Consider the following 21,466-nt stretch of genomic DNA (forward strand, 5'->3'; position numbering starts at 1 on the left):
CGTCCGGAATTGGCTTTAGGAGATTCTTGAGTGCAAAATGAAGCCCCGGAAGTAAGATTTTCAACGGTGGTGGCCTCATAGCTAGAATCCAAGTATGCAAATGAATAAGCCCGATTCAACGATGGCTGCTCGACTCTCTCCTACCCGGATTCATGCCGAACTTCTCCCAAACTAGTTTCTTCCCTCTTCTCTTCTTTTCTTCAACTCCAAACCCCTAAGTAAGGTGTTTTGAAAGATTTTTCAAAGATTTCATCTCTCTTTCATTCATTTCCACTTTGTCCTTTCTCGGTTTATCGAAAAGCGCAACATTTAACAAAATGTGAGCCTCGAAACATTCTAGGAATTTTATTTTAAAAATATTTTGAAAGAGAGGGTTTTAAGGTCTAAAAACCATTCAAAATAGCTTTGGTCTAAAATGGGGTGTAAGGTTGGGACTTGACTCTCCTCTTGCCGAAGAAATTGACCATTTGCACTGCACAACTTCCAAAACCATCAGTCGCGTCCAAGTCTTAAAGGCGATAAAAAATGGAGTGTCTACATATACTATTATAATAATAGAGGTTTTTGAAATCGGAGGGAGGTGATCACCCCCTCTTGCTCCTCTCTGGGTCCATATAAAAATACTCAAATATTATATATAACGAAATAATTAAGAGAAAATTAATTAAACACCCCTATCAAACTTTTGGTAGTAAAAAATGTCCAATATGCTTTTTTTTATTAGTTAAAGTCCCTCAATAATATTATTGAAGAAATTTCAACTAAAATTTCTCTGTGATGAACTAAAATTTCTCTATGAAAATGTTGGGGGACCCCAACTACTGTGAAAATATTATATGTTATTTATCTTATAAAATCTTAATATCAGAAACCTTAATCTAAAAATCTCAATAATTAATTATTAAAATATGTATATTAAATATACACATAAAATTATATATATATATATATATATATTTATAATTAATTAATTTTTTATTTAAAAAATGACATTAATTCATGGGTTCTGCAAACAGAACCGAATTGTAACAAATCATAATAAATATTAGTGAAGCATATTGGATATGGTTCACTAAATTTAAGACTCAACTATATGATTTAAATACTATTAATTAAAATTTGAATCAAATCTTATGAATTGAATTATGAATAGCACGTTTTTTAAAACCATATATGGAATTGTTTACTTATTTATTTATTTATTATTTTTTTTTTGGTATAAAAAAGGGTCGATAGGATGTATCTATCTGCTCACCAAAACCTTTTAGTCTTCTTGGTATTCGATAGTTAAACTTATCCCCTTGCACACTTGTGATTATTATTATTCTTTTTAAATTTTTTTGATTAAGACATTTTGTGATTATTATTTATTTATATGCCCCATTTATCCCCGAAAAACCATGCCGCATTAATGCCCTTTGAAAGTCTTCAATTTAAGTTAACCAACCTTTCTACTCAATAATTATAATTTGGCAAAGTTAATAATTTAGTCCCAAGCTGTTCTCTGCAGGCTCCAAAATAACTCTCTTTCTCTCTCAATATTCATAGATACATACATACATACATATATCTATATATGTATATAGGTATGATGATGAAAGAGTCTTAGAAGTTAAACAACTTTCTACTTAATAATCAGACTTTGGCAAACTAATAAAATAAGATTAAGAAGATGAATCCAGGCTCCAAAAATAATAATACTAATTCCTTCCCTTCCTCCCCCCTTCTCTCTCTCTGAATATATATATATATATATATGGATATTGTTAGAAGTGTCCATGATTAAGTAATTATACATTGTTTATAAAAATGTGTACCAAAAAAAATATACAATTATGTTAAAAAATTTTAACCAATGATATTGAGACAAGACTATATATATGTATGGACTAAAATCACATCACACAATCAAATCGGAAAAGATTCCCTCTTTTGGGGTATTAGAAAATTAAGTCAATTCTTTTAGATGAATTTATTGAGATTTATGCCAGCAAAACCGAAGTTAGTATTTGCCACAACTTGAGGAACAATTCGATGCTAAAGTTAACAATACCTCAACCCAAACTTATACCAAGTAATTGAGATATTGTACCCATGCAATTTTATATGTAAATTATAGGTAGACTTAAGTATTTGTAAGGAGAGGTTGAAAGATTAACTCTCCTAATTTGATAATCTAATAACTACTTATTTTAACAGATAAAGAAAGGGGGAAAAAAACAAAAAACAAGATAGATAGATAGATAGATAGATAAAAATGGGTTTGAGAATTCAACCAACACAATTTATATGGATTTCAATATAGTGGTATTTGGTATATGAATAAGAGCCGACCACATTATTATTATCTAAGGCAAGATTACCTGTTCATCAACTACCCCTTGCATGCTTATGCTTCAATTCATGTATATGTATTTATGTATTTGTAATTGTGTGTGTATTGTGGTTTAAGGTTACACATGTTCAAAAATGTATGAATCTAAGTATAATAGAATCCTTGTAGAATAAAAATAACTAAAAAAGGTCCATGTTTATTAGTAAAGGTCTCAACTGTGTATAGAGGCCACACCTTTTTACTTACATTATGAGAGTTCTATTCACTTTGTTGGTTGAGATGGCCTTGTCACCCTCCCTATAGTGCCAGCTGTGGCTTTCCCACATGCCACTTCCCTCCCTAATCAACTTGACTTCTCTCTCTCTCTCTCTCTCTCTCTCTCTCTCTCTCTCTCTAATCAACTTGACTTTTCTCTCTCTCCATAAGGATAAGGTAGATTACACCATTAATCTTCGTAATATAATTTTAATTTGAATAATTTGAAACTTACACTTTTAATTTTGTTTTGTTGCAATGTTATTTGTTAACATTTTGAAAGAAAAATAAAAAACACGTACAAAACTAAAAAGTCCAAATGGATATGTTTTGAATTCTATTTGATTCCTCTCGTCTTGTAAGCGGTCTTTTTATGTTTAAAATTTTAAGGGTAAATTGTACTTATCTCCTTTGAAATTTTTGATGATTATAAAGACTTCTCTTGTGGTTTTAATAATTGCACTAATCTCTCTTACTTTTAAAATTATTATTAAGATTCTCTCACTGTTAGATTATTTAGCAGAAGTGTCATGTTGATGTCATACAAAAAATGATGAAATTACCCATTAATTACTTTATCTATTTAAATGAAAATTTTCATTCACCTCCTCTGAGGTTTTGCATATATTATCAAAAATTCATACATATTTTACCATTATTCAATAAAGTTCTTAAATTTTATGCAATATTAAATAAAATCTTTAAATTGTTAAGACATGCATTATTAAATCATTTAATAGAAAAAAAAAACTTGATTTTTATTGATAAAATTCTCAAAAATAAATAGTCTCTCTAAAATTAATGTTAGATAATATCGTAATAATTTAATATAAGACTTATTTCATACCACGTTAACCTAAAATTTGTTATTTTAAGTAAGGCATTTATTATTTAATTTTTTTAAGTTAAAATAAATAGATTTATTTTTTTCCCAGCAATTTGCGTTACTTATTTTATGTGAGATTAAGAAAATAGTAAATGGATTTGGTCTATTTTATATAAAAGTTTTATTTTATTTTACCAAGTGCACTGGTTTGTTTTAATATTTGTTTTAGTTTTTTTTTAATATATATATATATATATATATTTATTTTGTATAAAATAATACAACAATCCCATCACTAATCATCTCCCACACTATTATCATAACAAATACATTTTTACTTAATTCTCTCACTAACAATTCATACATTAGCAATTTTTTCACTAACCATCCTATCATTAATAATCCCACCCAACCTAATCCGCCAAACAAACATGGCCTTAATGTGTTAGGTATGATACTTAAAGTCTATTTCTCCTTCTTTAAAAATTAAATCTTAAAATTAATTTCTCACCTTCATTAATGCTTGAACTTTTATTTTATTTTTTGTTTATAAAAGTTCAAAAACTTGTTGTGAAAAAAAATAGAGTCAATAAATTATATTTATATTTTAAAAAAATTATGAAAAATAAATAATAATTTCATATATATTTAATAGGGTAAGTTAAATTACATTTATTTATTTTTCTTTAGAAAGTGTTTTATTTCGTTGTGTGTTTAAATTAGTGTTAAAGTCTAGTTTCTCAATTTTGTCAATGAAATTATATAAGTATTAGATATACAGAAGAAGTAAAGTTAGATAATTTAAATAATAGCAATTCACTATAAATAATAATAGAACAAAATAAAGGTGAGAATTTAAAATTTTAAATAAAAATTTAACCATTAATGAGGGTGAGAAATTAATTTTAAGGCTTAATTTAATAAAAATAGTTTAAATGAAAAAAATTGAGATGGAGAAATATATTTTAAGTATCATACAATAAATTAATTGAGTATTTTAGTATTCTTAGATAATTTCTCCATTCAAATTTTAATTTTAGATGTAAGAAATGACAAATTATTTAAATTGTTTATTATTCTCAAATGATTTCTTGATCTTTCATTCCCTATTAACTAATTTTAATTTATTGTGAGGCGATTAAATTTTTTTTTACTTCTATATTTATTTTTTAATTTTTTCAATCATGTAAGAATAACCTGCGTTTTTTTTTATTTTTTATTTTTTAAATATGCATCGACTAGAAATTTAATGACTTAAAGATAAAATTTAAAATCTGTTAATAATATCTTAACAATTTAGGGATAAATAATTTTCTTACATGTGAAGAAATAAGTAGGACAAATTACTAGAAAAAAGAAATCCATTAGTTTCAACTTAAAAAAAGAAAAGAAAAAAGAAATTAAATAATAAATACATTAATTAAAATTGATAAATTTTAGTTGTTTATATAGTATGAAATAAGTCTTATAAGTACTGTACTAATTATTAGAGTCTTATATTAAACTATTAGGGTGTTATGTTAAAATATGCATGAGTCTTTAATAATATATATACAAAACCTTAGGAAAGGTGAATGGAAATTTTCATTTAAATAACTTATTAGTTGATTTCAACTCTTCCCTCTCAATTCAAAAGGACAATATGGTCATTTTGGATAGTCAAGTAACGTCGTTTGTGCTAAATTAACGGATTGGGAAAATCTTGAAATTATCAATAAAAGTAGAGGAGGTTTCTATAATTATTGAAATCACAGGGAAAGCTCCTGTATTTGTTAGAAACCTTAGGGGAGATAAGTGTAATTTATCTAAATTTTAATAGTAAGTGACAGAAGAATTACATCATAACAAATACATAATTTTGCTCAAACTAGAGGAATGAATGGTTTTCAAATTGAAATCTTTTAAATTAAAATTATGAGGATCAAATTAAAATAACTTTATTCAAACTAGAAGGGCAAAAGTGAAATTTACCCAATAAATAAAATTTATAGAGTGACGCACTATGCTCTCACAAGACTCTCTATCTCTAAATTTTTCCATCCACTATCTTAATACATTTTTTAAACTATTTAATCATCTCTCGAGAGTTTTATATGATTCTATGCTTGAGAGTGTACTGGAATGGAGAAAAATAATGAAGGCGATCTACATGTGACAAAATACCAGCTTGGAGAGTGACTTAAATTTGATATTCCTTGTAAATGATTAAAAGATGATTTTCTATGTCAAAATTACTACAAAATGATTGTAGCATGTGGTACATATTTGTGATGAGTGATAGAGTTGAAGCTGATAAGCCAGCATGACAGCCCTTATGGGCTCCCTATATGAGCAGTCTCAAACATAATGCCTTGTGCCATATGACAATATGACAAAACAATGGCAAGATTTGTGTTGTATCACTCTCAATACCTCAATTTTAAAGGTTGCCAAAGCACTTAATAACAAAAATATTGATCATTTCATTACCTGCTCTGTTCTGTTTATGTTTCATAATCTAGGGTTTCTTTATATCACCTACTCAAATTTATTCATAATCGCTTGCATAAGAAAAATGAACCAAACAGCTCGATCTCATTAAAAAGTCATTTGAAATTGGCTCGTTATGTAAACAAATTAAAGTTTTAAAAAGTCATTTGAAATTGGCTCGTTATGTAAACAAATTAAGGTTAAAACTCAGCTCGATAAGATAAAAATCAAATTACTTGACACAACTTGTGATCAACTCAATTGAATCTCGTTTGAGATTCACTTGAAAAATAAACAAATCAAATCTGAATACATTTTCTAAAATTGTTAAATTTTCAAACTAAGTTCAAACAATCTACTACTCAACTTATATAAAAGATTACAAAACTGAAATTGGAATATATCAGCATTTATTTAGTTCAGTTTATTCACCTTACTAGAGAATTCTACCTTTTTGTTACGGATTACGATTCTTTACAATGAATCTATCTGCAACCTTTTTGATGAGCAAATCCGATTGTTTATTTTCAAAATTAATGCAAAATTACGTCGTTTCAAAATGTATAACTTTAAATATTATTTTATTTTAATTTTAACTTAAACCGTTAAATTTACAATTCTTTTTGATCTTCACTATGTGGGCTCCACACATACATAAATGAGTTTTATACATACATCAATAATGGAGATTCAAAAAAAATTATAAAAATGTTAAAAAAATAAGGCTGTGTTTGGTTGTGATTTCAAATCACAATTCCACACCTTAATTCAAGCATGATGTTTGGTTGTGATTCTCAAATGATGTTTTGAGAACTCTGCACAAAACACCTGCGTTGTTCTATTTTTGACAGACGCATTTTTCCTTTTGTTGGGGAAAATCTTGCTTGGCGGGACGTCCGGCCAGTTGACCGGCCGGCGTCCGGAACAGTAATTTTTTTTTTTTTTTTTTTGCAATTGATTTATATAATCGAAAAAAATATTTTCTGAAATTTTTAAAATTTTTTATGTGTTTTAAAATAATTTTGAGTTGTATGTTTAGTTATGAGTTGTAAATTTCTGTATCACATATCAAATGTCACATAAATAATTCCCCACTCAAATCAAAACTCTTTTCAAAACTATTTTCAAAACTCTTTACCAAACAAATTTTCTACATTCAAATCATAATTTCACAATACACAAACTCAAAATACAATTCATACTCTCAAATTACATTTATAAAACACAGCCAAACGCAAGCTAAGAGTCTCAACCATTTTTCCTTTTACCTTGGAATTCATTCAATGAGTTGAAACAGCAAAAGCAAGCCATAAAGTCTAGTATAGTGAGCTGGCCACCACCAATGGAGTCTAATCAGCAACCACAAAATCCACCTTCAAAAAACTTCTCATATATATATATATATATAGAGAGAGAGAGAGAGCGAGAGAGAGAGAGAGATTAGAAAGGAGTGGGGTCGCTACAACTCTTCCCAATTGTGTATTGTTCATATTTAGAGTAACGATATATAAACTGAATTTTTTTACAGAATTTTCATATTGAATGACGTGGTTTCTTATTGTGCCTAAATTTTTACTGAAAACATCATTTTCTGTTTTCATAATTTCACAAATGTGATTACCATATCGTGATTCTTGTCATAAATTCTATATAAAAACTCTGTAAACATATCGGTTGCGTTTGGTTGTGTTTTGTAATTATGATTTGAGAGTATGAATCGTATTTTGAATTTGTGGAGTTTGAAGTTATGATTTGAGTGTAGAAAATTTATTTGGTAAAGAGTTTTGAAAATAGTTTTGAAAAGTGTTTTTGATTTGAGTGGAGAATTGTTGATGTGACATTTGATATTTGATACAAAAATTTACAATTCATAACTAAACATACAACTCAAAATTATTTTAAAGCACATAAAAAATTCAGAAAATATTTTTTTTCGATTATATAAAAATTAACATACAAATTGCAAAAAAAAAAAAAAATCACTATTCCGGTCAACCAGCCGGACGAGCCGTCAGGCAAAATTTTCAAAAAAAAAAAATCCTGAAAACAGCGGCTGAGACAGAGCGCTCTGCAGAGTTTTCGAAAGGTGATTACAAAACACCTGTCAAACATCATACGTGAGTGATACTGCTAAATCATGATTTCAGAACATAACCAAACACGGCCATCATTTTTCTTTATATTTACATTAAGATTTGATCATCCTAATTAAGAACTTCTGGTTGAGGTTGAGAATGAACTGTCACATTCACATTCAAGATCTTCAAACCCCCAAAACTCTTCTTCCTCTTCTTCCTCCTTTGGCATTTTCCACTTTTCTCTATCCATTTCCCCTTCAAACATCACCTCTAATACCTGTCAATTCAAAAAAATCCCAATAATTTAACAGTTTTGCTACGAACACATAAACAAAATTTAGAAATAAACACAAAACACTAAAAAATAATGTCTATCCAGATACACTCTCTATCCGGTTCAACGTCACTCTCGATTCATAATGTGAAGGACATAACACAACAATATCGCACTTATCACTGTACCAAGCTTCTCCAACAAGAGAAGCACCTTAATTAGCAAATTACAGCCAATGCTTCCAATTCCGAATAATTACTATACAGGTTCTTCAGATAAGGTTTCATATAATTATTTTTGCTTGATTTATAATAATAAAACCAAGGCCTAAAAAGCTCAATAAATCATATGCTCTCCAAGCAATTTTGTGATCTTGTGAACAACGCCACATAATTTGGAGAATCATTGCCTTATTTTGATATGCTTTTATGGTGTCAAGAATAGGTTAGTCCAACAATAAAAACAAACCGTTATAGGAAAAAAAAAAAAAAAAAACCACTGCAAAACCACATTTTTCTTGTCCTATATCGAGCAAATAATTATATTTTTCCAATCATATATTCATGAAAAAAACAAGATTGAAAACCATTAAACAACATATTTAAAGTATTTTAGAAATTAAAAAAAAATAAAGAATATCTAGCATGCATACTTGTTCATCCATTGGAGACAGCTAATGGAACAAGAAACACTGTTACAACCATATAAGTAGGACAAAATAACAAATAGAGAATCATTAAAATAAAACATATATTTAAGGACTAGAATAAAATTTAAAGGGAAAACCCACTTTGACCCTTCCACAGATTTATTTAATTTTTGCTATCATGCACTAATCTTCGAACCACATGGGAGGGCAATAATGAATACCTGTCTATTTAGCAATAGGATTTTACGTTAGGTAGCATAGAGCATCAGTAGATTAATATGAATTGCTTGAGAGAAAACCCAAATCCACCCTCACCAATACCAGAAAAGACCATATCTTAGAATGTGATCTTGGCTGGTGAAAAAATTTTGTGAAAAAAAACACAACTATATATTATATTAGGATTCATAAATAATTTATTTAATCAATGCTTAGTCATTTGCAAATTGTCCGTTGTCGTTTAGGCAGGTCAACTAAAAAGGGTTCTATACCATTCATGAGCACACTTTGCTGGTAGCTTTCGATTGGAACAATGAACACGCCATACAATTAGAAATATAGGAAATGTGGTCGTTATCAAGAAACTTGATCAGGTGAGAAAATTTGGGGGTGTTTAGGTGAATTGCATATGAGAATGCACAACACTTGACTATACTTAATTGAGAAAATGATGTGCATTTAAAAAAGTACAATATATCTATCAGTAGAATTTCCCGATTTCAGAAACATAGTAGGAATGTTGACGAAAAAGTATACATGCTTCCATGAGATGATAATATATCTAGAATAAGGATCTCTTGTCCCCAAATATTCATGTCTTTCTGTCTCAAATCACTTACAATCATTGGATCATATGAGAATCTTAAGATTTGAGAATCTCAAGACATATCTAATAGTTGTGAGTGATTTGGGACAAAATGACAGAAATATTTGGGATAGGGAATCCTTGGCATATATCATGACCACATTTGTAGGAAAATCTTCAATGTTGTGATTAATTACTATGATAAAATGAAAGTAGCATAGAAATTAGATACCTCTTTCATGGTAGGGCGCCACGTGGAAGATGCCCGAATGCAAAGAGATGAAGCAAAGGCCAATCTATTAAGCTGTGTATTATCATAGCCCCCTCCAAGTCTTGGATCTACCAACTTTTCAATCTCCCCATTTTCCAATATAGGTTTAGCCTATTATAATCAAATCTAATTATAATCACCATACAATTTCAACACAAAAACCATTGTAAAAGCAAAATAAAAATGAAGTCTTTTAAATCACTTCACTAGATCTAGGTAGCCCAATCCTTGAAAAAAAACACAAAGAAGGAATTGTCATGTTTGTGCTAAACACAATTTAATGTACTTTTTACCAACCGAATTGAATTTAAAGCACTTTTTTTTACCCAGCTATGTATGTTTTGGTGAGACCCATCAACCGGTTTCTTGCCAGAGATGATCTCAAGCAAAAAGACACCGAAAGCAAACACATCTGTCTTCTCATCCACAACGCCATGCATAAAATATTCCGGCGCCAAGTGCCTACAAAATGCATGAAATTTTCATCTTAACCATGCCTCTCAATAATATAAAGGATTTGTGTTTGTAAGAGATCTGACGGAGGTCTTCACGTTCTGGTTATCAAGCTAAAAGATTAGACACTAAGCACGACACAGGCAATAGTTAATATGTTTGTGTAATGTTTTATGTACCCAAATGTCCCTTCAATTGGGATGATTGAATGGTGAGTCCACTGTGATGGAAGCCACTTTGCTAGACCAAAATCAGAAATCTACAATATTCAAATTTCAAACAAACAACAATGTCAAACACAACATATCAAAACTTATTCAAATTAAAGCATAATGTAAAAGTAAGTACAGAAAGAGTAGAATCAAAGTCTTGTACTTCTTTTTTATTTTTTTAATGTTTTCTTGGGAATGAAGTGAATCACAATTGTACCTGTGGTTCATAATCTGCAGTCAACAATATATTCGAAGCCTTGATGTCCCGGTGAATTATTCTTCTTGGACACCCTTTGTGCAAATAATGGAGGCCTTTAGCTGTTCCTATTGCAATTTTATACCTTGTTTTCCAATCCAATGCTAGCAAATCCTCATCTGAAAACAACGAAACATTTCAAGTATGAAACATCAAATTGTTCACGAATTATAGCCCAGAACATATATTATAATATACACAAGTTCATAATTAGGGTAAATTACACTTTTCACCCTAGTAATTTGATCCAAATTTCATTTTAGTCCTTACTATACCAAATTTTAAGTCTAGTTTCAATTTGCTCACTCCCTTTAAAGTTGAGGCTAAAATCAACGATTTTGGGACACTAAACCGAAATTTGGATGAAATGGTCAAATTAAAACTGGACTTTGTTCAAATTGAAATGAAAGGGACCTAGTGAAATTTAAGTCAACCTATAAGGGCGTAAAGTGCAATTAACCCTTATGATTATGTAAATGAATGTACCATGGAGAATAGAAGCAACAGAGCCTTTGGAAGAGAATTGGATGATGAGATAAAGCCCATTGTCAATGCAACAACCAAGAAGTGATGATACATTTGGGTGACAAACATGACCTAAGGTTCCAATTTCTGTCAAGAACTCCTTTTCTTTCCTCTCATCTGTGGGTGCTTCTGTTAGCCTTTTCACAGCAATTGCCTGACCATCTTCCAGAATTCCTTTGTAAACCTGTGCATAGCCTCCTTTTCCCACCAAATTTTCTGATTACCCAAACAGAAAAACAAAAATCAGAACTGAAGAAAAAATAAAAAAAAAACCCAGAAAGAAAATTCATGAAGGGATATGGCTGATATAGAGAAAACACAACCCATGTGAGAAAATAGGAAGAACACCAAAGGGTTCGAGGGAAAAGCCAAGAAAGAGCCAAAGAAAAGCCAAGAAAGTTTCGAACTTTCGAATGAAAACCTGAGCTAAAACCGTCGGTGGCATCAAAGATTTCTTGGTAAGTAAAGCATTTCCAAGTGGGTCTCTGAGAAGACTCGGTTCCTGGAAAACTCTCTGGGATTCCATTGTTGTTTTCTTCACGGGAATCACTTTCTTTTGGAAGCTCTTGATCGAAGCTCCGACGCTTGATTGAGAAGAGTCTTTTGAAACTGCCAGTTTTAATGTATCTCATTTTTCTATAGAATAACTAGCAACTGAGCTCTGTTTTGTGCAGAGCATCAAAGAAGAAAACACAACGGAACACTAAACTCAGAGAACTGAACAGAACAGGAGACTTTTGTTTGTTTGGAGAATGAGTGGCTGTGCATATATAGAGGGTAAATTACACTAATCTCAAATGTTTGAAAAAAGAAATACCCATCTCATGCTATGCTTCCATAATATTTTATTTCTTTTAACACTTTGTTTTTCTATTTTGATCAATTATTGGCTCATCATGTTGATAAGAAAATGATGTTTTCATTGTTTTTATATTTTATATTTTACATTTGATTATTCATGAGATTATACATAGTTTATATCCGTTTTAGTTATTTTAATTTTACTAAAAAAAATGTTTAATAGTGTTTTTAGTTTAAGATCTCTATATTAAGATTTTAAGATTTCATAAGATAAAAGGCCTACCACATTTTCATAGTAGTTGGGGGATCTTTCAACATTTTCACAGAAAAATTTTCAGCTCTTTACAGAGAAATTTTAGTTTTTTTATAGAAAAATTTCAAAGAGTTAAAAATTTTGTAACAAGCTAAAATTTCTCTAATAATATTATTGAAGGACCTTAAAAATATATATATTGGACATCTCCTATTACACAAAATTGGAGATAAATGTTTCACTAATTTTCTTATATTTAATTATATCAGACTCAAGATTTATTTTTTTCAAATCTCAAAATAATCAATCTAATTTGTGTGCACACATATGGAAAATTCTCTGGTACACACTCTTTCAAGGGTGTGTACCGTATATATCTTTTTACTTATTTTTGTGTTTGTTATGTATTTTGTAGTAAATGTTACATATTTTTTTTGATAAAAATTACGACAATTTGTGCTTGAGAAATGAAATTACGTTTTTTAGTGTGATAATATTACATATTTTGTAATATTGTTACACATTTTGTGGTTAGAAAATGTTTGAATAAAAAAATGTGTAACATTTCCAAAAAAAATGTATAACACTCTCACAAAATGCGTAAAACTTTATTTTTGAACTATAAATTATCCTAAGTCTTATTAGAAAAATACATAATATTTACCCCAAAAATGCATAATATTCACCATAAAAATGAGCAACATGTTTTGAAAGGGTGTGTGTCATAATATTTCCCTATATATATGTATGTATTTATGTGTTTGTGCATATGATAAAATTAGGGGAATTACTCCAAAAGCTGTCCTTTAAGTGCATCTTTAGGCTTGGTTTTGGGACACAATAAATAAGTTATTTATTGATTTATTTAAGTTATATCACTTTTTTATTTTTTTGTATACCTTTTGTAATAAACAAAAAAAGTCAAAAAAATAAGTCCTACTCAAAACAATCCTCTAATGTTAAAATTGATAGTTCAAGCCAAATTTTGATAGTTTTAGAGTATCTATATTACTATGGCCAATTTTGACAACTATGGCTTTATTTTTTCCTTTTTTTTTTTTTTTTTTGGTGACTTTTTTAGCTTTTTGACTTTTTTAGACCATATTACCTCTCTACTTTTTTACACTTTTTTTTTTCAAAAAAAAATCAAAAATAATCAAAAACACATCTTTTAACCTACTTTCAAAAACAACCCTAAATATCAAATTTGACATGTTATGGCCATATTTTGGCTATGTAATAGTATAAAATGTTAAATTTAGTAATCAATCCAACATTGATAAACCTTAGGAGTTATATATTTGTAATTTACCCTATAAAATTTTCTAGTAAAATATTTATGAAGGCTCAATTCACAGGTTAGTTATTTACCTAATTATCAACCCAAGAATTGAACTAATTATAAAGTTCAAAGATTTTTGAATTAGAATTGAACCAAGTTTCTAGTAAAACCTAGTCAACCCAACTCATAAAGGCTTGGTTGATTTAGTTCAAACCCTACATGTGCATCTTTAGTTCTAACTTCTCCAAGGTACTACTTTAGTATTCTGAGAGGATTTTTATATTTGAGGACCACTATATAGTTTAGTGATACATCAATTAGATTGAAAAATTAGTCCTAATTATTCAACTATATAGTTTTACTATCGCAATGTGAATTTTTTATTGATTGAGTGATATGTTATTAGTGATACATAGGTTATCTTAGAATACATATCCTCAAAAGGGCGTGTATTTTATATGAATTATGGCATTTGTGGTGTTGATAAACATAAATATCATAACTAAATCACTATCAGTTATAACTAAAAAAAATATAATGAGTTATAATTAAACATCACACTGTAAAAAAAAATAAAAATAAATCATAATCAAAATAATAAATGCAATCGTGTTCCCTGCAAAAACGGAATAGAGAGATGTCATTTTATTTTATTTTTAATTTGTTTTGCTCGTGAACTATCAAAATGTAAGTTGGGGGTGTGATTGGAGCCTAAATATTACACATTTAACCCTCTAAAATATATTTTATTAGTTCATTAAATTATATTATTTTATAATTTTGTATACTTTTGTATATTTTGAGTGTTTGTACCTATATTAATATAAATAATACATTTTAAATATTTTATATATTATTATATTATAAAATATACAGTAATTTACTGTGAACTTTACAAAATTTGTAACCAAAGAAAAGAAAAGAAAGAAAAAAAAAATAAAAAAAGGAAAATAAGATGGAGGGTGTCGGGCAATCACCCCCGACACTCCCTCAATAATTATATATATTATTATTATTATTTATTTGTTTTGTTTTGTTTTACAGGCGATGGCGTGTAATTTGCCTATAAAAGGTATTCAAGAAGAAGGCGAGCATGCGGAGGCTTCAGCTAAGGAAGCCAAGTGAAAAAAAAAAACAAAGAAAGAAAAGGAAAGTGGGAGTGGGAGTGTAATTTATATATATTAAAGTGTGGTAGTTATATGAGTGTTAAGAATTAATTTTTTTTTTTTTTTAGGGCGGAGATGAAATCTTGATTAAGTAATTGGGGTGAGTTGTATTTAGTACTTTTAGTTTTGATTTAATTTGAATAAATTGTGTAACTTGTAGATTTTTTTGTGCAATAAATATTTTATTCAGATCATGTTATACAATTATTTTCACTGCTGTATATTAAAATTGTTAGACGAGTCATACATAGTAAGACGGGTAGTGTATCAACCTTAATTTAGTTTAATAGTGGCGGTCCGTGCTAAACGAAAATGATTCGTAACTTTCTGGTTTTAACATACAAATCTTCTTGATGTATGATGTATTTCTGATGAACTTACATCATATTTTCCAAATTAATGATTTTTTGAAAATTAATACAATAACCCTGATTATAAGGTTAGCGATGGATTCAAAATCCTGAGAAATTTCTTATTTTATTTTATTTATTTTATGTTTTATTAATTTTGGTTTTATTATTTTCAAAACCAAACTCTTTAAATTACTTTAATTATTATTTTTGTATCAAAACAACTCAATTAGTCCTTGAAGATCGACACATGATCTTAACTGCTATATTTTGGAGTATTAGTTATTACTTGGTTATAAATAGAATAATTTGATGTACAAACGACCATATCAGGTATAGATCCACACATTTATATCCACAATGATGTGGCATGAGAGTTGGACCCATCATCATTAAGTGTGCACACATAAAAAGTTGATACATATCATTTCACACAGTAAGGATCCTCTGTCCCCAAATAACTTTGTCCCCTTATCTCAAATCACTTACAACTATTAGATATGTCTTGAGATTTTCACATCTTGAAATTCTCATATAATTCAATAGTTGTGAGTGATTTGAGACATGGGACAGTATTATTTGAGGACAGAGAATCCTTGGACCATTTCACATCATTGTAGATACTTTTTGAGGGTCTCAAACATTTTTGTAACACAAAAATTACAAACATCATAATTGTGCATAGTACACACTCTAAAATGGAGCGTAGATTATAGAATTTTCCTTATAGGTATTATATATATATATATATATATATAATAAATGTTAATAATTGGGGTATAGTGCTAGCATTTTGAGTTCACAATTTTTGTGCCAAGTGAGAATTTTCAATAAACATAATGGCTCTATTGAAATTTTTATCATTTACGTAGTGTTTGATTTACTGGAATGAAATATAATATGATAAAATTATAATTTTATAGCCTTCATATATATAGATGACTATTCTCTTACAATAATAATCTAATTTGTAATATATTTTTCATTCTTTTTTAAGTGAATCAAATATAAAAATATTATGAGAATCATTCTTCCATTCCATTTTATTTTAATAAAAACCAAATAGAGTATCAACCATTGCGTGGGAATAATATACTTTTCTAACGACAGTTTTCCCATAAAGAATCTTGAAAAGTAAAGGAAAAAGAAAAGTAGTGATGGTGAAAATTTTCAGAATTTAGTATCTGTTTTTGAATTTTTAAAAAAAAATTAATTTATTGAAAAAAATATTTAAAAAATAAAAGTTTTATTATTTTTATATGATTTTCTCTCTTTTTTTTTGAAAAAAAATAATTTAAAAAGTCAAAATTATATATTTTTTTATATTTATTTTTATCAAACTAGTTTGTAATTTTTTGAAAAATATATAGAGACATATTTTGAAAACTCAACTAAATATGAAATCCAATTTTTGAATTTTTTTTTTAAAAAATAAAAACTAATTTAATGAAAATAATAATAAATCAAAAGCACTCAACATTTTCATATAATTTTACATTTTTTAGAGTGAAAATAATTTTTAAAATGGGCACTCAGACCAGAGGTCGACTTCTGAAACTATTAGATAAATAGGCTAAAATTTAATCTTTTTTGGTCAAAAGGACACCTATCTATTAAAAAAGGGGAGTTACGGGCCGGTCCTCTGGACCAGACTTAATTCCCATGAAGTCCTAATTCAAAATAATTTGGCCCATATTCCATTTTACCAATTACATTATGTTAAGTGATTTTACCCTAAACCCTAAACACAGTAGTCCTATCTCTAGTTCTCTCTCATCTTTCTATCTCTCTTTTACTGTTTCTCTCACCAACACACCACCGCCTCCTCATTTACTGTCTTTGTCACTCGACTTAACCACCATCCTCTTCCATCGTCGTCAACAACTCTCGCCTCAATAACTAACGTTATCGTCTTCCTCTCTCGCCGCCACCGCTGCTCGCCTAACACCACCGTCCTTATCTCTCGTTGTCATCACTGTCGCTTCTTCCTCACTATTCATCTTATATCTTCGACACCGCAATCCTCCATCATTGATCTACCATCTATGACATCGCCACTGCCACTATCCTCCTCCATAATCAATCTATTGTCTTCGACGGCGAACTTCAAAAATAGCTTCAAATCAAGGCATTTTCAATACCGGTCTACTATCTTCGGTGCCAATCTAGTACGGTACATGGTCACCATTGAAATTGAGACTCTCTATATAGTGTGTTGGTGAAGATTTGTGTTTTCAAAACCTATGTAACTAATTTGATATGTTTGTTACTTAATTCAGTGGTAAATTTATCATTGAAATAATTATGAATGACAAATTTATCAAACTATAGGTTTGTAAGTGTGGGTATGTTATCAAACAATGGGATGGCACAACACATACAAAATGAATATTTTTATGAATGTTTCATGATAAAATGTTGTGATGCCCCCTCTCTCTATCTAAAATAAAATATGCCATTTGTAAATTTTTTAACAAATTCAACAGTGATAAATTTATCACTGCAATACCGGCTAAGATTTATTGCATGATAAATTTATCACTGGATTTGACTTTTGATTCTTTGTCTTGATTCGTGAATGTGAAAAATGATGAGAACTATTTTGTACTAATCATCATCTCTTTTCTTCATTCTCTTCATCACTTTTTTTTTTTTTTTAATCTTGTTGTCACTGGATTTGAAGAGGTAGTGGCGGTAGTGACGTGTTGAAGATGAAAATAACCCAAAAAAAAAAAAATTGTCAGAGGTAGTTGTCGGAGGTCTATAATGGTCACTGGAGGTTGATAGTGGTTGTCGGCTATCGAAAGTAGTAGTTGGTGGCCAAATCGCAGTTTGGAATTTTGAGTTCAAAAAAGAAATGGGGAAACAAAAAAAAAAAGAAAAAGAAAAAACAGGGGTAAAAACGAGAACAAAAAATTACAATTGGAATTATTGGTGCATAAAAATGTAAGTCAGGACCTAATAGGTAATAACTCTAAAAAAAAGGACTAGATGGTAGATTGCCCATTAAAGGATTTACCTATTTATCTAGTTCAAACTTAACCTATTTGTTTAAATGTCACTTATATGTGCACGTATCACTTATATATCAACTATTTGTCCAATTGTTAGCTATCTGTTCAATGTCACTTATTGGTCCACCTCACTGCCATTAGTCGCTGTCACTGGCTAATAGCGATTTTCTGATGAGTTTTCAACTAGTGATAAAAATGACTTTTCAACTAGTGTTCTTATCACTAAAAAAAATTAAAACTTTGGATCAAATAACATATAATCCCACAAATGTGAACTTTTCACTAACGAACCCTTTTGACAAAATTTAAAAAATATATATATTATTTTAATATTTATTTTTGTTAAATTAATTTATATTTTTCAAAAATAATTCAAAATTGAAACTAAAAACAGGGCCATTTTTCACAGAGTAACTGTAGACGTCCCCGAACGTCCCGGGAGAGAAATCCCGTTTTGTTTATATGGGCTCACTACAGTTCAGGACTAAAATGCCATGGTCCTGTATCTAATCTCGCAGAGTGCAATGCAAGACCGATGAATCATCAAAGAGTCCAAATCTGACAAATCGTTTTGGAAAACAGATTTTTAGAAAGGAGTGCCAAACATGGACTGCTTTGCTAGATATAGAGTCGCCACCTAAATATTTTATTTTGGGAAATTTAGGAAACCCTGACTTGTTTGCCTAAGGCCACGTGTTCGTCATCACCAAAGTTGCCTCGGCTCGGGAACTTGGGTACGATTGGGGAAGGTCACTTCGTGAGCACCCCCGCTCGTCCGATCAAAGATCGGCCTCTACTAACCATGATATCTAGTTTTGAAAACAATATGCGTTCTTATTCCGGTTATTAGCCTAGATTTACTATGTGATGCGCACAGCATATAAGTATAGACTGGATCGCCTGAATTGGAACAAAACATTTCATGTTTGGTTTTTGAAAGCGGTTTGCTACTCGCAAGTAGGCTAAAAATGCAGATTTTGCCACCCTTGGGTGGGCTTAGGAAACATGGTTTTGCCACTATCTAGTGGGCTTAAAACCCACAGTCAACGCATTATTCCAATTCAGATAATCCAACATTCACCCACAGGCATTCAGGCAGGTATATCACATAAGCAGTTAGCCTCATGGTAAGCATGCTATCATGGCAGTCACTCACACGCATGCAAGGATGCTAAAGCATAAAACTTACCGAGTACTCCAAGCCAAAACAAAAGCTATGTTAGAAATCCATGCATGATCCTAGCTATACAGAAATGCCTAATGCAACACATGCAAAATGCAACTAAAATAGGCTCGGCTATTCTACAGATGGCATGTGAAATGCTACAACTAACAAGTATTCAACTCGGAATTGAAATACGATGCAGTTAGTATGATGCGCTGAGTCTGGTGCATGCAAGACAGATGAATGATGCAAACATGCAAGCATAAGTATACTAATTAAAACATGCCCTTATCTAACCATCATAAGCTGATAAATAAAAGGGAGAAAGACGTGGGGTTGAAAGACATACATCACACTCACGCACCCTTATTACAACATTACCCTCGCTCGGAGGGGTCCAAATAAATAATACAGTCCGAATAAATAATTAAATATTACAAAACCTTAATTAATTAACAAATTAACTAGGAAAGCAAATAAACTGGTATGCAAGTTCATGGACCGCCTCAGCTCTATTTTGGATGACAATGGATGCATGCATGCTCGAGTCGCCTCGTCGGGAAATTCCATCGCGATGCCTCGTCTCGCCTTTGTTTGCGATTGATTTCCGAAAGTTGCACAAGGCTCCAGAAGGCTGAAACTCCACCCTGGGAGGACTGCCGACCAGCTATTGGCTTGGGAAACACCTGCCGACCATTCTTTGTGGTGGAAACCAAAAAAGGTGGTTGGTCTGCCAGAAAACCTGGTCAGCCGACCACTTTCTGCCCCTGGATCCTGGTTTTTCTGCAACAAAGGCAAGAGGGAGAGAAAACAAGGTATTTTCAATATATGTGTGCAAGACCACTCTCTCCGTCCTTGCATAAGCTCAAGGGAGTGTAGACCTCGATCCTCGTGCCACCAATCACGCATCTCGATGCATGATGGCCGAGAAGTCGAATTGCACGACTCAATGGAATGAATGCAAGTATAAACACAACAAGGCTTAGACTCCATCATGGTTAATCCGGAGTGTCGGCGACCGGAAATTGAGACACGTTTCGTCGCTTTGAGTACGAAACGCTCATCGTTTCCCGTGTTTGGGCTAACTCCTATCCCAAACACAATGCAATATGCATGACATGCACGAATGCAACTAACATGCAATCCTAATGCAATGCGACCTAACCATGCAAACATGCAAGGATGAGATGCGAACATGCTACTAGCATACACAATGCTATAAACCATATGGCATACATAATGCGAACAACATAACATGCACAACACATTGTAACATGGCATACACAATGCAAGGTGGGCTTAAACCAATATGAGTGGACCTCAGCCACACTCAAATCAGTGGCCATGTGATGGAAATGAGACAACCGAAACATATGCAAACATGCACGATGCAAGGGACCGTTCCTAAGGCATCAAATGCCACTCTACCAAAGCATGGCAAGGGATGAAAGATGACATACAAACATGCATTTTCAGCTCTGAAATGAGATGCTCAATGGTCCTGAATCATGGAAATATGGCACACAATGTAAGCTAGGGGGCCCAGGTACCGAAACTAGTGAAGTGCGTTACACTAGAGGTACCCAAAGCAATGCACCAAAGGCAAAACTAACCCCAAACAGACCCTAGGCAGGTTTGAAACAGTGGGGAAATGGCCTAAAATGATGGCTCGGAATGCAGCAAAATGGAGCTCATTCAATGGTCGGTAAACAAGGCATACAAGTTCGACTCTGAAACACATTTAAAGAGTACAAAACATGGCAATATGGCATTCAAACAAGCTCTGAAATATGATGTATAATGAGCCCAAAACATGAACACACCTCAGTATATGCATGGAATGAACCTCGAAACTCAAAGTTAAGCATGAGTATTGAACTACAAGCATGCAAAACCAACATTATTCAACCATGAGACCCAAAAACAAAGCTAGGGCAGTCCAAAATAAGCATAATATCAGTTTAAGGTATGGCCAAAAAGTGTTGAAATCAATGGTCAACAAAGCATGCAAAGAAAGCTAGTGAACC

The 21,466-nt window shown here is 30.8% G+C and overlaps 1 protein-coding gene across 2 annotated transcripts; it reads right to left on the reverse strand.

The window, feature by feature from the left end:
- Positions 1 to 7,800: 7,800 nt before the first annotated feature.
- Positions 7,801 to 12,255, reverse strand: LOC114309637 (Protein kinase superfamily protein). Of its 2 annotated transcripts, XM_028255423.2 has the most exons (7): positions 11,830 to 12,255; positions 11,370 to 11,624; positions 10,845 to 11,002; positions 10,595 to 10,674; positions 10,289 to 10,424; positions 9,924 to 10,073; positions 7,801 to 8,240 (listed from the first exon to the last, which is right to left on the reverse strand). In XM_028255423.2, exons 1-7 carry the CDS (start codon positions 12,038 to 12,040, stop codon positions 8,094 to 8,096), a joined length of 1,137 nt encoding a protein of 378 aa, XP_028111224.1. In that variant the 5' UTR covers positions 12,041 to 12,255; the 3' UTR covers positions 7,801 to 8,093. The 2 variants fall into 2 exon arrangements, with proteins under 2 accessions (XP_028111224.1, XP_028111225.1); XM_028255424.2 differs by lacking the exons at positions 10,289 to 10,424; positions 10,595 to 10,674 and having other exon boundaries at positions 11,830 to 12,192.
- Positions 12,256 to 21,466: the final 9,211 nt, after the last annotated feature.

The sequence above is a fragment of the Camellia sinensis genome, chromosome 4 (genome assembly GCF_055761805.1).
Source record: "Camellia sinensis isolate YWXY chromosome 4, ASM5576180v1, whole genome shotgun sequence".
In the NCBI taxonomy this organism is placed as follows: domain Eukaryota; kingdom Viridiplantae; phylum Streptophyta; class Magnoliopsida; order Ericales; family Theaceae; genus Camellia; species Camellia sinensis.

Excerpts from the sequence above, each read along its gene's own strand:
- LOC114309637 (XM_028255423.2), bottom strand. The coding sequence starts at position 12,040 with ATGAGATACATTAAAACTGGCAGTTTCAAAAGACTCTTCTCAATCAAG. Across the intron at positions 11,625-11,829 it reads CACCGACGGTTTTAGCTCAG|AAAATTTGGTGGGAAAAGGA; the intron begins GTTTTCATTCGA and ends TTGGGTAATCAG. Across the intron at positions 10,425-10,594 it reads CCAATTGAAGGGACATTTGG|GCACTTGGCGCCGGAATATT; the intron begins GTACATAAAACA and ends TGCATTTTGTAG.